The sequence below is a fragment of the Hermetia illucens genome, chromosome 1, assembly GCF_905115235.1.
Source record: "Hermetia illucens chromosome 1, iHerIll2.2.curated.20191125, whole genome shotgun sequence".
Lineage (NCBI taxonomy): Eukaryota > Metazoa > Arthropoda > Insecta > Diptera > Stratiomyidae > Hermetia > Hermetia illucens.
Window position 1 is genome coordinate 39,045,293 of NC_051849.1, and position 15,992 is coordinate 39,061,284.

Consider the following 15,992-nt stretch of genomic DNA (forward strand, 5'->3'; position numbering starts at 1 on the left):
ATCGGCTGGCTGCAAATCGTTAATTCGTTGTCGTTGCCGAGTTCGTCGTAAAATCCATCCTGTCCGAGGCTCCTTCCGTGGCTTCGTAACATCGGTTTTCCATGTGGGGTTGCCAGATCTACCCAACCACCAACCTGGAAGACCAGTTGGTACATTTTGTCCCGTTAAATAGTAGTGTTAATCGTAAAACAAATCTGCCCTCATTGCATCCATCCAACAGGAAATTGCGAAAAATAACTATTCTTCTGCTGGTCACACGATACCTTAAGTTCAATGTAATTCATTGCATGCGTGGGAGTTTACAATTCCAACCTTCCCCCAAATTCGGTATCGACAGGTGCAACATGACAGACACACAGTGAACCGGTTTTAATAAGATTTTGTTTTCTACGAAACCTTAAAACGATTTTGAATTCGGGTTCTTCGGCCTGCAATTTTTAAATGAAAACTATTTTCTAGTTATTAATAATTGTATTTGTTTTATAAAACACAAGCACTTCATAATATGGAATTATTGAATATTCGATTATGAATAAATATAATAAATATTTCTTTCGCCATCCTAGAGTGGATGCCCTCTTCTAAGTCCGCTTATTTCTCGACGTTACCGTCAAACTTGTCCACGAATCTTCTTTGCATCGAAAGTTGCTTTCTTCAGATGATGATAATTTGGCAGGATCTTTCTCAACGACTCAATTTGAAGAGCTTGAGACTGGAAACAAATTGAATTTGTAGAAATAACCAGTTTAAACTCTATGCCAACGCGCACTGTTACCTGTTTCTCCATCGCATCCCTTTGAAGACAATTCTTGCTATATATCACAGTATGTTCGGGAAGAGTTTGTGCTGCTAGAAGTCGACATCCAGCACCGATCACGCATCCACTGGATACCGAAACTGCAGGCGAAACGTAACTTTTGCACTCGAAAATGTTGTTCTCCCCAATTTTCTTCGCTTGCACATGACAGCCTACTTCGAATACATTATTTGTGCCTATGATGAGTGCATTGCCACCTGCTTCTGCTTCCTCGGAAGCGTTCTTGTTGATTATGGTCGCGTATTCTTCGACAATGCAGTTCTCTCCGAGGATAATAGGACCACACTCAGCGATGATGGTTGCACTCGTATGGATGATGCAGCCGGGCGAGATGGTGATGTCACCACGCAGTACGCTTTCCTCACAAACTATGGCTTTTGGCATTATTTTGACACTGCAAAAGGAAAATTGCGGTAGTTTTAAATTGAAAACCAGTTTGGGAAAACGTATAATACCTGTTATCCATTTTTATTGAAACTAAACAATTTTTGACATTAATTTGACAAATCGTACACAGTACCGGAACGAACCAAAGATAGGATAGTGCACGGGGGTGTTCTCTTTGGGAGTGCACCATCAGCTGAGTGTGTGGAACAGTTAACAACAAATCAATATTCAGGTTGAAATTTTTGAAATTATGAAATTTGCTTTTATATAAAGAAAACTGAAGCAAATTATGAACACATAATGCATGCGTAAAGGAAAATAGAATGTATTATTATCAACAGAATAATGTTTCAAAAATCAAAACCGATATACGATCCACAAGAAAAACCTATTGTGAATCATTTCCTGTTGACATTGACAGCTCGACCAGCAAATGCCAAAAGTCGTTTCCAATAGGACGAGTACGTGCGGTACGTGGGCTTAGCTGTCCGTTCTAGGTATTGTGCACTGGGTTCGCATGCATTTGCCAACCTCGAGGTTTTCAGTCAATTGTGCCGTGACGAGTTTAAGAAAAGGTAAATTATAAAATTAAGTGAATGAAGTGTAGAACAGCTTGGCGAGCACTTGAGATCCGCTTTCAATCTGTAGATAAATTTGTGAAACTATTACATCAGCCGGCTCCCATTTTAGGTTAAATCTATATGAACTGGGGAAGAAATGGGTGACCTGGCAGCCAGCTTAGTGCGATAAGAGAATTGAGATAAAAATAATTAAATTGTACGTGTTTTATATTGTTGTTTTCGTTTTGGGACTAGTTTAAAGATTGTCTAAGTAGACACTGCGGGGGGTACTTGAATCTCGCGTTATCTGCAGCGTAATTGTGCAATTCCATTGCTCGTGAGTCAGTTCTAGTGAAGAACTATTTTCTTCCTTGAAATTCCGGTGCATATGTTGAGTGAATAATTCGTTTTATCCTTGTGTCTTTTTGTACTTCAAGTGTAAAATGGTAGCTGACGGAGAACCGGTTGAAACTGCTGAGCAGCAATCGAAGAAAGCCGCCAAGAAACAGGCGAAAGAAGCAGCGAAGGCAGCAAAGGTATGTTATCATTGAAAACGTATTTTGGTCAAAATAATTCTTAACGCGGTAGGAGATACGTTATCAGTAACTTATGTACGTGCTTGTTTTTGCGGCTAGAGGGTAAATTGCCACAAATCACACGAACCCGCTTCGAAGAGCTTTGAATCTAATTTGGTAATTTAGCACTTGGAAACTTGCAGAGGTTGCACAGGCAGCATTTATTTTAGATACATTAAGAATTTGAGTCGATTCTTGTTACTAACTCTTCTCAGTCGATATTCCCTGTGGCATCCTTTTGCCAAATTTAAATAATTTATCGCATGTCACCATTAATTGGGTAATAAAATTGATTTAACCATTAAACAAACATTTCGGTAGCCACTAAGAATTATCATTGAAATTTGCGGGCAAGTATTACATTTTTTTGGCGGCTTCAAGAGTCAGCCCAACGGAAAAATTTATGAAATAAAATATTAAGTATAAAAGCCGAGGGAAAGGTGGCAGAATACTCAGTAATAGAGGAAATAGGAAATAGCAATGAGTAATACGATATCAAGGGAAAATGCGGAAATGATATTTTCTACGAGAATGACGACAGCGAAAGTAGAACAAGCCTGTTCGCGCCAAATCCAAATTTAAGATCTTCCTTGATCTCTAGGGCAAATTCAGGAAGTTGATGATGTCTAAAGTTATGCGACAAACGTTGTGATGCTGATGATCCAACGATTTGATGATGCATGTTGAGTAGGGGATGGATGACATTCGTTGTTTTTGGCGGAACGTGTCGATCTGGGCAATGAGCCAAAGAATTCCAAGCAGAGACGCTTGACGACTAATACGCACAGACGACTATTCCAGGCAAATGAAATGGTATTTGGAATCGCATTGGCATCGGTTAATATTCAACGTGTCATTAGAAGCAACCAGAAGTGTACTTAAGTGTACTTGGCTAACGTGATCATTATTGAATTAACTGGAGAATGGTGCGAAACAGTTGAGTGACTCCACATTGTAAGCAATTAAAAACGTGCGCGGGATAAGCGCAAAGAGGTAACGCTTGCGAACAAACGCAGAATCCGGATGCCACTAAACAAAATCATCCCAAAGCCCAACGAACAATTAAAGTTGAAATTTAGCAGACTATATAACAAAACTCATACTTTATATTTTTTATATGAAAGATGTTGTAAGCAAAACTACGCGATCAAGTTGTTTTCTAATAAAATCTGCGATTACCGACCGAAATTTCTGACAAAGTTCGACCTATGTCATCTGGAGGTCATGAAAGTTTACATAGTGCAATCGCTGCTATTCGATCAGTGAATCATAATTGTAGTACGCGATGAAGCGTTAGGTAATTACGTTACGTCATCCTGCGTGCGAACATTCATCACCTACAATCCCCTCTAACAATCAGGTGGAAGTGAATACTGAAGTCATTCACAGCACAGCCCTCCGCAACACCTACAAGGGGTAAGTGGATGCCGCAATAACCGCAGCTAACAGATGTCCTGGAGATGAAGCATCAACAAATGATCTTCACAACCACCTGAAGAGCGTTATCATTGACATGGCCAGAAACATACTTGACCCCAGCCGCAAGAAAAGTCGGAATGGCTGGTTTGACGATGAATGTAAGTTTGCAACGGAAAGAAGAATGCTGCATACCGACTAATGTTGCATTCTCAAAGAACGCGGTCACGCGCAGAGGCTTATCAGAAACTCCTTCGAGCAGAGAAGCGACTTCACAGACAGAAAAAGGAAGCCTGGGAGAATCAACGCAAAAAGTACAGGGAGCAACCGCACCAGTCGCGGAAGTTTTACCAACAAGTCAGCAGGATGAAACCTTATACACCTCGATGCTCATCCTGACGAGACAAAGAGGGAAATCTGATTTTCGAAGACAGGCTCCGATATGCCCAGAGCGATGCGGTGATTATTGTGAATAACTGCTCAACCACCAAAGTATCGGCGAGTTGAAGGTCCCGCCAACTGAAGACGACGGACAAATGCCACTACGAATCATGAAAGAAACAGTCCGTGCAATTCATCGGCTTAAAAATCAAGTCCTCAAGAGCCGATGGAATTACAGCTGAATTGGTTAAATATGGAGGCGACCAACTACATTAAGCGACTTATCAACCGATGCTCAAGGTGTGGGAGAGCAAATCAATGCCTAACAACTGGCAACGAGACATTATCTGTCCATACATAGCAAGTTGGGAAACCGGAAACTGGGCGCTTCAGGTATGAAAGGTTTTGTTTGCTTCTTGTGTGAGTATATTTGAGTGTAGAACTATCCCATTTGTACGCAGTCCATGATGTATATGCATTTAGCATGTCTGACTACCCACTTTAGTGTGATATTAATATTTAGTTACAGTAAATTTACACGGTAAAGTCAACTTTGAGCTACTGTAACTTTGTTACTAATAGTATGATTTTAATCAAACTTGGGGATAAAATGCTTCATATTATATTTTATACTAGTACCAACTTTTTTAACTCAGAGACTCAGACTCAGATTTTTCGGTTGGGTAGTTTCTGTGAACGGGTCCGTTAAAGAAATCATTACTTTCGACCCCTCCCACTCCCCGCCTTTCTAAAACTGGCTTCGAAAAGTACTAATCGAGACCTTTCATTTGTTACCTCACATGACTATATTCGGTGAAAAAAATTTGTACATCCCCCTTTTACATGTATGGGGACCCCTCCTAAATCTCAACGTAGAAGGATATCACTCACTGCATGTCTGGGCGTCGGCAGTTCCCAACTTCTCACCAAATTTCGTGCTAATCGATAAGGCCTTTTCTGAGAAAAGTGCATGTGATAGACAGACAGGCGACAGTAAAGCCCCGGGTCTTGACGACATACCGAATAAGGTCCTCAAGCTTGCCGTCAAATGTAGACCGGATATGTTCGCGGGGCTGTTCGAAACGTGCATGTCCGCGGGTATATTACCTGCATCATGGAAGCGGCAGAAGCTGGTGCTTTTTCCTAAGGCTAGCAGACTTCCAGGGGAGCCGTCCTCCTATAGACCCATATATCTTCTAGACACTATGAGGAAAGTGTTGGAGCGGGTCATTTATAATAGATTACTTCCAGTCGTCAAGAGCCAAGGAAGCCTTTCAGATAGGCAGTATGGGTTTCGTAAAGCCATCAAAATGGTTGCTGGCTTGGCCGAAAATGCAATTCACGGAAGGGATTGTTCCAGCAAATATTGTGTGGAGGTGACCCTGGATGTGAGGACTGCATTTAACTCGGCTAATTGGAACCTTATATGAAAGTCTCTGGCGACGATTGATGTTCCCACTTACCTCACCGCCATTATCGATAGCTACTTGAAAGAGCGGACACTCTGGTATAATACCGATGATGGACCCAAAGAGTACGTTGTCTCCGCAGGTGTCCCACAGGGCTCTGTACTGGGTCCACTATTGTGGAACATCATGTATAATGCTGTACTTAACATTCCGGTTCCGGTGGTGGGTTACGCCGATGATATAGCACTGGTTGTGGTTGCAAAGCATCTCGAGGATGCTGCATTGTAGTCAAACGAAGCAATCAGTGTTGTTAAGGCTTGGTTGGAGAGTGCTGGACTGGCACTCGCGAGACGGAAGCGGTCCTCAACACTAAGCGCCGCAAAAGAAATTACGCCTGCATTAGAATCGTATCATCACTTCCAAGCCGGCCATCAAATACTTAAGGGTGATGATAGACGGAGGACTTAATTTTAAACAGCACATAAAGCATAATTGTAAAAGAGCATCCACCACGAGTATGGTTCTGGCAAAGATGATGCCGAACGTAGGAGGCCCGCGGCATACTTGCAGGCTGCTCATAGCCAGGGTTGTGAGTTCTATCATGCTATATGCAGTCCCAGTTTGGGGAAAAGCACTGCAGGTTTTATTCAATACACATAAACTGAGTACGGTTTATAGAAGAACATCCTTAAAGGTGTGTTCTGCCTTCAGGACCGTCTCCGACCATGCACATCCTGGTAATCGATATGATGAACATTTATAACACCAGGTCCATCTCCCCTTATCTCAGGTGAAAAAAGCCGAAAGGGAGAGATCCATAAGCAGATGGCAACAGAAATGGGACCAGTCAGAAAAGGGTCGTTGGACTAACAGGTTGATCCCTTCCATTCCTCTCCAGTCAGGAGAGAAAGCATGGGGAGATCAATTATAATCTCACCCAGTTTCTCACCGGCCATGGAGGATACCGTCAATACCTGTACAGGTTTAAATTAGACATCTCGATTAATTGTCCAAACTGCGACGGGATCCCAGAGGACCTAGCGCACGTATTCTTCCAGTGTCCTAGGTTCGTGGAAAACAAGGAGGAACCTCTAGGTGAAGTGCTATCACCGGAAAATTTTGTCCGGAGAATGGTAGCCTGTCAGGAAGACTGGGATGCGATCAATTCCATGATCGCTGTAATGCAGGATAAACTGCGAAAAGCAGAAGAAGTGAGGAAGGTGCGATTACGAACCCCGCGGGTAGACATCCGCAAGGATGAGGGTGATCCAGACCGGAAAGTCTATAAGGGCAATATTTATAGCAGAAAAAAGAGACGATTCAGATCCTGGCTGAGATGGAACGATGAGGTAGGTTAAGGCGCCAGACAGCTTTTAGGGATATCGAATTGGTAGACGTCAGCGCAAAAATGGGGTGTTTAAGAGTTCTCTACTAAGAGAGATCTAGACCGGATATCAGTTGTTGCGCAGTTGATGATGCGTAATAAAATATAAGTTTGCACTAGTAATAAATGTATATAAAAAGTAACTATTCCTTTATTCTTTCATTCCTGATTAAAAGAAAATACCATCTTTTAAGTTTCCAGGAAATCAATAACTTTCCTCCCACAAAAATACAGCCAGTTTTCAAGGTTTTGTGTGAAACAAAATCCTATTAAAATCGGTTCAAAGTCTGTCTGTCACACCCAATTTACTCCGAAACTACTAAACAGATTCTTATGAAATTTGGTAAGAACATGTGGTCTATATGTCCCTTCACATGCAAGGAGTGGGGCCAATTTGGTGTTGAGTTTCAAGAGGGGCTTTCCATACATACGAAAGGGGGATCTAAATTGTTTTTTTTTTTTTTTTTTTCACAGAATATGATCATGTGGGGTATCAAATGAAAGGGCTCGATTAGTACTTTTCGAAACTTACCTTTCTTCTGACGTTAGATGAAAATGGAGGAGTGAGGGCTGAAAATGTATGACCTGAAAAATGAAACAGGTCTAGCTCTCAGAACCTACCAAACCGAAAAATCTGAAAAAATTACAATGATGTATCCCTAAAAAATCTAATCCTCAAAATATATCCTTGTTCCGATATCTCCACAAATCAAGTTAATAATAGTATATTACCATACTTTGGAAATTTACCCGAAAACCTCCTTTAAGTTTGCCCTAAAAATACATCAGCATAGGCGATAATATAAGACATAACTCTGGGATGTTTAAGCGAAATATTAACAAAGTTATTGAAAGTCAAAAACTTGCAGTTCACGTAAATTTATTGCATTCTAGGACGTGTATAACGTCATCATCATATGTGTAAAGTGAACTTAAATGAACCGCGGGGACGCTTTCGCTTTTATTTTTTAGCTGTTGTTAGTTATTTGAATATCAATATCAATTACTGAAGAGAGGCATGTGAGTGTTCAATAAGCTGGACATGTATATATGTATGCTTTCGTGCACAGAGTAAAATGGAAATGCGTGAATATAATCAATTTTCCGCACAATATTTATATGTACATATGCATATTTTGTTTGAAATTGAAATTTAACTCATCAGAAGACACAACTTGCCTCCAATCGTCCACAGTCCAGTCACGTCGTTCCAATGCCCAAAATCAGCCTTTTTTTCGAGCATAGCCTTTGTTAAAATCGGTTTTTTTGCTGGTTTTCGAGCTCTGAGTCCTAATTCATTCAACCGTTGTTGCACTGTTCTCACACTAGCTGATATATTTTCCCCTTCCAGCAATTCAGTACGTAATTGAGGAGCAGTTGCAAATCTATCTTGCAAGGATGCTCGCTCTAAGGACCACTTGGCCTGGAGAGTAATCATCTGCTTTTTCCCGTTCCCTTGTTTTCATCCCAGACTGCCATCTCTGGAATACTTTTCAAATAAATTTCTAATAGTTGCCCCAGAACAATTAGTGTTTCTCCCTATTTCCCTATTCTATCACCCCGTTCCCGCAAAACCCGAATATCGGCCTTTTCCTCAACACTTAGCTTTTTCTTTCTTGACATTTTTTTCACAAAAAATATGGGTTTCACTCTCTCTCCTTCCAAATCTCCAAGCAAACTGATACTGAACTAAATCTGAATATGACAATCCTTTTATGACACCAATATTTAACTATAAATCCCAAAACATTAGGCGAGATTAAATGTTGTCTAGACGTAATTAAAAAGATGGAATCATAAAAGTGTTGATGTTCGCACTCGTCGGGCACTGTACGTATTATGATTGTTTCTAAGTTCGAAATGTTATTATGAATACCGAGAAAAATGCGACATTATTCCCTAGAAGCTTTTGGAAAAGCAATTAAAAAGTAAATGGCAGAGAATTTATCATTAAAGGTGAACTTTTTAACAAAAAATATAAAAATTATACAGTGCAGTCACTACTGAAAATTTCGGCATGAACAAACACCTCCACAACTCAAGGACGCTCGCAAGGTGCGTCACATCTCCCTACGTGTAAGTGCATTCTATTCGGTGTTGCATTCTATTCCTTATCCCACAAAAGTCACGTCACCTCCATCCATTGGATCAGTGAACACCTCACGCATGCAGTAAATGAAATCATTCCACGTTGAGTATAAGGGGATGCCCCCATATATGCAAAAGTGGGTTGCGATTTTGTTTTTTTATTCGATATTTCAAGTTTTTCTGATTATTTTCATATCTTTTTATGATGTAACGCACTGCATTCATCGAAACTTTTACTATGCAGTAGAATAATCTGATACTTTTAAACCATTCTTAAAATTTTGTGTAACACTTCACCTCAAAAACACAAAACAATAGTAAAAGATTCGATGAATGAAATACTTTACATCATAAAAAGATATGAAAAACCAGACAACATTGAAACAAATATCGATTAAAAAAACAAAATTGCAACCCACTTTTGCATGTATGGGGACATCCCCTTATACTCAACATGAGACGATTTCATTTGCTGCATGGATGAGGTGTTCACTGATTCATCATTTCATCAACACTGATTTGAATATTGAAACCAGAGGAAATGAGCGTATACATATCCAAAAACCCATCCCTCTATCTGCATTAAAAAATACACTATTGAAGGTTCCGAATCATTGACTATTGGATGCATTTCTAACAGGCAACCTTTGTACTTGGTGACACTCTAAGAAGTTTTGCAGGTCCGTCAAGTGAATTCCTTCGTATAATTCGTCAAAGACTTCCCAAGGCCTAGTTGAGATGAGTTTGAGTTTTCAGATATTTTTACAGTTCAGGATCACGTGAAACAACAGGATGGTTATCGATGGTCATCTCATTTCAACTGGCATGTGACCTACACGGCGGAAGTTTACTGTCCCGGACTCATAGTCCATTGTTTCTCCTTTTGCTATTCAAGTAAGTTCCAAATAAATCTTGCAGCAAAATGATGCCGAAAAGTTCGTGATTAGGAGAGTCTATTTGCGGTTTTGCGGTTATAAACTCCATGCCCTGCTACATTTGTTATCACTAATATTCAATCTAGATTGTGCTTTACGAAATGATATATTGCAAAGATTCATCATCATCATCAACGGCGCAACAACCGGTATCCGGTCGGTTTTGCGCCGAGGCCACCAATTCGATATCCCTAAAAGCTGTCTGGCGTCCTGACTTACGCCATCGCTTCATCTCAGGCAGGGTCTGCCTCGTCTTCTTTTTCTACCATAGATATTGCCCTTATAGACTTTCCGGGTGGGATCATCCTCATCCATACGGATTAAGTGACCCGCCCACCGTAACCTATTCAGTCGGATTTTATCCATAACCTGACGGTCATGATATCACTCATAGATTTCGTCGTTATGTAGGCTACGTAATCGTCCATCCTCATGTAGGGGGCCAAAAATTCTTCGGAGGATTCTTCTTTCGAACGCGGCCAAGAGATCGCAATTCTTCTTGCTAAAAACCCAAGTCTCCGAGGAATACATGAGGACTGGCAAGATCATTGCCTTGTACAGGAAGAGCTTTTACCCTATGTTGTGACGTTTCGAACGGAACAGTTTTTGTAAGCTGAAATAGGTTCTGTTTGCTGCCAACAACCGGGCGCAGATTTCATTGTCATAGCTGTTATCGGTTGTGATTTTCGACCCTAGATAAGAGAAATTTTCAACAGCTTCAAAGTTGTAGTCTCTTACCTTCATTGTTTTCGTTTGACCAGTGCGTTTCGATGTTGTTCGTTCTTTTGGTTTTGGCACTGACGTTGCCACCATGTACTTCGCCTTACACTTATCAACGTAGACCCCAAGATCTCGCGCCGCCTGCTCGATCTGGATGAAGGTAAACTGTACATCTCGGGTTATTCTTCCCATGATGTCGATATCGTCAGCGTAGACCAGTAGTCGAGTGGACTTGTAGAGGATGGTGCCTCTCGCATTTACATCGGCATCGCGAATCACTTTCTCCAGGACCAGGTTGAAGAGGACGCATGATAAAGCATCCCCTTGTCTTAGACCGTTGTTGATGTCGAATAGTCTCGAGAGTAATCCTGCTGCTTTTATCTGACCTCACACATTGGTCAGGGTCAGCCTAGTCAGTGTTATCAATTTCGTTGGGATACCGAATTCTCTCATGGCCGTGTACAGTTTTAGCCAGGCTATGCTGTCATAGGCAGCTTTAAAGTCGATGAAAAGATGGTGCAACTGATGGCCATATTCCAACAGTTTTTCCATCGCTTGCCGCAGAGAGAAAATCTGATCTGTTGCTGATTTGCCTGGAGTGAAGCCTCTTTGGTATGGGCCAATGATGATCTGGGCGTATGGGAGCTATCCGGCCTAGCAAGATAGAGGAGAATATTTTATAGATGGTACTCAGCAACGTGATACCTCTATAATTGCTGCACTGCGTGATATCCCCCTTTTTATGTATGAGACAGATAATGCCTCTTTGCCAGGCATTGATTCGCTGTCCCATACTTTGAGCATCAGTTGATGAACCACTTGGTGTAATTGATCGTCTCCATATTTAACAAATTCGACTGTAATTCCATCGGCTCCTGGCGACTTATGGTTTTTAAGCCGATGAATTGCACGGACTGTTTCTTCTATGCTTGGTGGTGGCAGCGTTTGTCCGTCGTGTTCAGTTGGCGGCACCTCCAACTCGCCGATATTTTGGTTGTTGAGCAGTTCATCAAAATACTCAACCCATCGCTCCAATATGCCCATTCTGTCGGAAACCAGATTTCCCTCTGTCTCGGCAGGATGGTGCTCAGAGGTGGCGGCGATGAAGATGGGGCGGCAACCCTATCGGCCAAACCAAAACCAAGTGGCCGAGGAGAACCTCCATAGTGGTGGCACCGGGAGACGCTGTAATCACTTTGGTTTGCCGGCCGTGATTCAGTAGGCGAATGCTCCAGAGGCCTAATTAGGGCGATCAGACCCGAGTTTGCACGGGGACTCATCTGAAGTGGCAAATTGGTCACGAAACCTTACCAGGGCTATACTGGTAGCATGGGAACCGGGAAAGCCCCTGGACTCACATACTTCGGGTGAACTCCTGTTTTATGTGAGGACAGCCCGGTTATTTGCGGTTAGCCCCCCTAGTGTTGGTTCTCCCAGGCTTCCTTTTTCCGTCTGTGGAGTCGTTTCTCCGCTCCGGAGTTCGTAATAAGTCTCTGCGCGTACCCGCGTTCTTTGAAAATGCAACATTACTGGGTATGCAGCATTCTTCCGTTCCGTAGCTAGCTTACATTCATCGTCAAACCAGCCATTCCGACTTTTCTTGCGGCTGGGGCCAAGTATCTTTGTGGCCGTATCAATATTATCAGGTGGTTGTGAAAATCATTTGTTGATGCTTCCTCTCCAGGATCTCTGTTGACTACGGTTATTGCGGCATCCATTTCGCCGTTATAGGTGTTGCGGAGGGCTGTGTTGTGAATGGCTTCGGTATTCACTCTCATTTGATTGCCAGAGGAGATTGTAAGTGGTGTCGTAATTCGAGCTCGGAGTACTATGCCAACGAGATAGTGATCCGAGTCGCTGCCGCTGTTCGCTTATATTGTCAAAGCCAATAACAGCAGGTTTCATTTTTCGGCTGACTAAGAAACCTACTCCGAGCACATGGATGGTCGCTATAATATATGGTGTAGCGGCTCTTCTCCAGGAAACCGGTCCCTGTCCATCGCATCTCTTGCAACGCTATTACATCAGCTTTATATAGGGGTAGGGTATCGGCTAGCTGCTCAGCAGCATTCGATCTGTACAGGGAGCGCATGCTTCATGAGAAGATGCACAAATCGTTAATCCGTTGTCGTTGCCGGGTTCATCGTTATAAAACCCATCCTGTCCGAGGCTCCCTCCGTATCTTCGTAACATCGGTTTTCCGTGTAGGGTTGTCAGCCCTACCCGCCCCCAGCCTGGAGGACCAGTTGATACATTTTGTCCCGTTTTTAGGTGCGGGAGACTCGCCTTCATCCTCCGTTTGCAGTTTTTCGTTAAGAAAGTGCTCTTTTCGTTAAGAAAGAGCTGCAAGCGGTCACCACGTGGAGGTGGAGATAGGGTTTGGTAGTAGAGCTGTTTGTGTTGGTTCAGCAGGCGTTTCCCAGGTTTTATGCTCCATCGTGGGTACCAATCCACATTTCACCCTCGGACCTATACTACCCTTTGACCGCCATATTGCAAAAATTGTAATCTAAAAATAGTGGTCGAGTTAAACAATGGGGTGTTAAATATTTTGTTTAACACCGCCTGAAGTAGTAGTATTTCTTTCTTTCCATTTTCAACCGTATTTCATGTGAATGTGCCTTAAAAGAATATCACTAATCGTTCAATAATTTCACATCAATCAAATTCAAATTGTTTTTTCTTATCCTTGCAGAAAGCAGAGCACAAGGAAGCGGCCAAAAAGGACCAAGAATCAAACGTTGAAGCTGAAGACTATTCTGCTGGAAAATATGGCATAGCCAAATTGATCCAATCGGCCGAAACGCATTCCGACAGGAAATTCGTCAAAGTTTCCGATCTTTCACAGTTCATCAACAAGGGTACAGTCTGGGTGCGAGGACGTGTTCACACCTCTCGTAGCAAAGGAAAACAATGCTTTTTAATATTAAGACAACAAAGCAGCACAGTCCAGTGTGTGATTGCTGTTGGCGATGAGGTTTCCAAGCAAATGGTTAAATTCTCCGGAAGGTAGGGATTCGGTTACATACCTCTAGCCGGCTCTATTCGTCATTAATACATGAACTATTCCTACAGTATAAGCAAGGAAAGTGTAATTGACGTGCATGTTAAAGTTGTGCCAGTTTCATCGAGTATCGAATCGTGTACGGAGCAAAAATTGGAATTGTATGTTTGCGAAATATACGTGATTTCTGCTGCCAAACCACAACTTCCACTGCAAATTGAGGACGCATCACGGCCGGAAAATTTGGATGTAAGTCGGAATTTCTGCCTTATTATATTTTCTTTTTAATAATCAACTAAACTATCTGTCTAGGACCCCGAAAGTTTGAACATTCGCGTTAACCAAGACACTAGATTAGACAATCGTGTTCTGGACTTGAGAACTCCTGCCAATCAAGCTATTTTCCGTCTGGAGGCTGGCGTGTGTAAACTGTTCCGCGATATTTTGACTGAAAAAGGTACAGTGGATACCAGGATATTAGAGCAATTTTGATGTTTTCAACTCTTTCGTTTTTTTATTACTAAACAGGCTTCACAGAAATCCACACTCCAAAAATTATCCCTGCACCAAGTGAAGGTGGCGCCAATGTTTTTACTGTGAGTTATTTCAAAGGTAAGATACTTGGTTCAATTTGATTGAAACCGTTAAATCAAGGATACACTGTTTTTACCGCCTTTCGATTCAAAATGCATCTTTACAAATCTACTTAAAATTCCTTCCTTGTAACAGGATAAACCAAAATAAAAGAATTTTCCATTTCCCCTCCCAAAGATTCTGTGTACTTAGCTCAATCGCCACAACTCTACAAGCAAATGGCGATTGCCGCCGATTTCGATAAAGTGTTCACTGTTGGTGCGGTATTTCGTGCAGAAGATTCAAACACGCATCGTCATTTAACGGAATTCGTTGGTCTTGATTTGGAGATGTCCTTCAAATATCATTACCACGAAGTCTTGCACGTAATCGGTGATACCTTCACTGCCATCTTCAAAGGTCTTCGCGATAAGTATGTAAACGCAGGGAACATATCCGTTAAATACATCTGATATCTTAATTTTTTCTATAGTTACAGCAAAGAAATCGCAGCTGTTGGACAGCAGTTCAAAGTTGATGCCTTCAAATTCCTGGAACCACCGTTGATTCTAAAATTTTCTGAGGGTGTGGCGATGTTACGAGAGGCTGGCGTTGAAACTGGAGACGAGGAAGATTTGTCAACCCCTAACGAAAAACTCTTGGGACGCTTAGTAAAGGCTAAATACGACACTGACTTCTACATACTCGATAAATTCCCACTTGCTATCCGACCATTCTACACCATGCCGGATCCTAACAACAAAATGTACTCCAACTCATATGACATGTTCATGCGTGGAGAGGAAATTCTGTCGGGCGCACAACGTATTCATGATGCCGATTTCTTGATTGAGAGGGCGAAGCATCATGGAGTTGGTAATTTGAAACTGTTGTTAATTCAGTACCCACGATTTTAATCGGTTTTGTTATTTCAGATCTACAAAAAATAGCGTCGTACATTGAAGCATTCAGATTCGGTTGTCCACCGCACGCTGGAGGTGGTATTGGCATGGAACGAGTAGTTATGTTGTACTTGGGCTTGGACAACATTCGGAAAACCTCAATGTTCCCACGTGATCCTAAACGAACCACTCCATAAACCACTTCTCCCATATAACGATAAGCGCATAAGTTTTCATAAATGGAATGTGCGAAACTGCTCCTGGTCCCCATCGGCATATATTTCTTTTAACATGGGATGAGACTTACATCTTGGGTTTACACTGTGAATTTTTTTTATATAAAAAAAAAATAAAATGATATTTTTATTCGAAATGTATGCGTTATTATCTTAGTTTTGGAAATGCAAGTACAAAGGTAGGTAGGTAGGAATCAGTGGCCGCTCCGAGAAGCCCAATTAACGCTTTGGTGCACCGTTTTGATGCTACAAACTCCTAAGACCGTGACTGTTATTATGGGAGCAGGGAAGCAGAGTCCAGCCGGCTCGGATCTTCAGAGCCAGCCCGTAGCATTCATGGTTTACCCAGTGTCCGCAGCCTGACTCTAGTCAGAGCTGGGCAATCGCAGCTTCGGCAATGCGAATTGTAGGGTATGCCGAGCCTAGCGGCATGGTCCCCTATTGGTCAGTGTCCCGTGTAGACCGCCGTAATCTCGAATGCATTTGCACGCGTCTGGCACAGGAACTGTCGTGATCGGGCTATGTTATAAGCGGGCTAAATTCTCTTGACCTGGCACAGCTCGTAAGCCCGCGGCTGCTAGGTAGTGCGAGTAAACTCGGTCCCC

The 15,992-nt window shown here is 42.1% G+C and overlaps 2 protein-coding genes across 3 annotated transcripts; one reads left to right on the forward strand and one right to left on the reverse strand.

Moving 5' to 3' along the window:
- Positions 1-456: 456 nt before the first annotated feature.
- LOC119659471 (dynactin subunit 6) lies at positions 457-1,433 on the reverse strand. Its single transcript, XM_038067565.1, has 3 exons — positions 1,273-1,433; positions 776-1,211; positions 457-712 (listed from the first exon to the last, which is right to left on the reverse strand). Exons 1-3 carry the CDS (start codon positions 1,392-1,394, stop codon positions 611-613), a joined length of 660 nt encoding a protein of 219 aa, XP_037923493.1. The 5' UTR covers positions 1,395-1,433; the 3' UTR covers positions 457-610.
- Positions 1,434-1,625: 192 nt separating this feature from the next.
- LOC119659456 (aspartate--tRNA ligase, cytoplasmic) lies at positions 1,626-15,524 on the forward strand. 2 transcript variants are annotated; one of them, XM_038067544.1, is made up of 9 exons: positions 1,626-1,779; positions 2,202-2,300; positions 13,368-13,681; positions 13,748-13,925; positions 13,989-14,133; positions 14,205-14,288; positions 14,448-14,682; positions 14,743-15,125; positions 15,185-15,524. In XM_038067544.1, exons 2-9 carry the CDS (start codon positions 2,208-2,210, stop codon positions 15,346-15,348), a joined length of 1,596 nt encoding a protein of 531 aa, XP_037923472.1. In that variant the 5' UTR covers positions 1,626-1,779; positions 2,202-2,207; the 3' UTR covers positions 15,349-15,524. The 2 variants fall into 2 exon arrangements, with proteins under 2 accessions (XP_037923472.1, XP_037923480.1); XM_038067552.1 differs by lacking the exon at positions 1,626-1,779 and adding an exon at positions 1,974-2,101.
- The last annotated feature ends 468 nt before the right edge of the window (positions 15,525-15,992 follow it).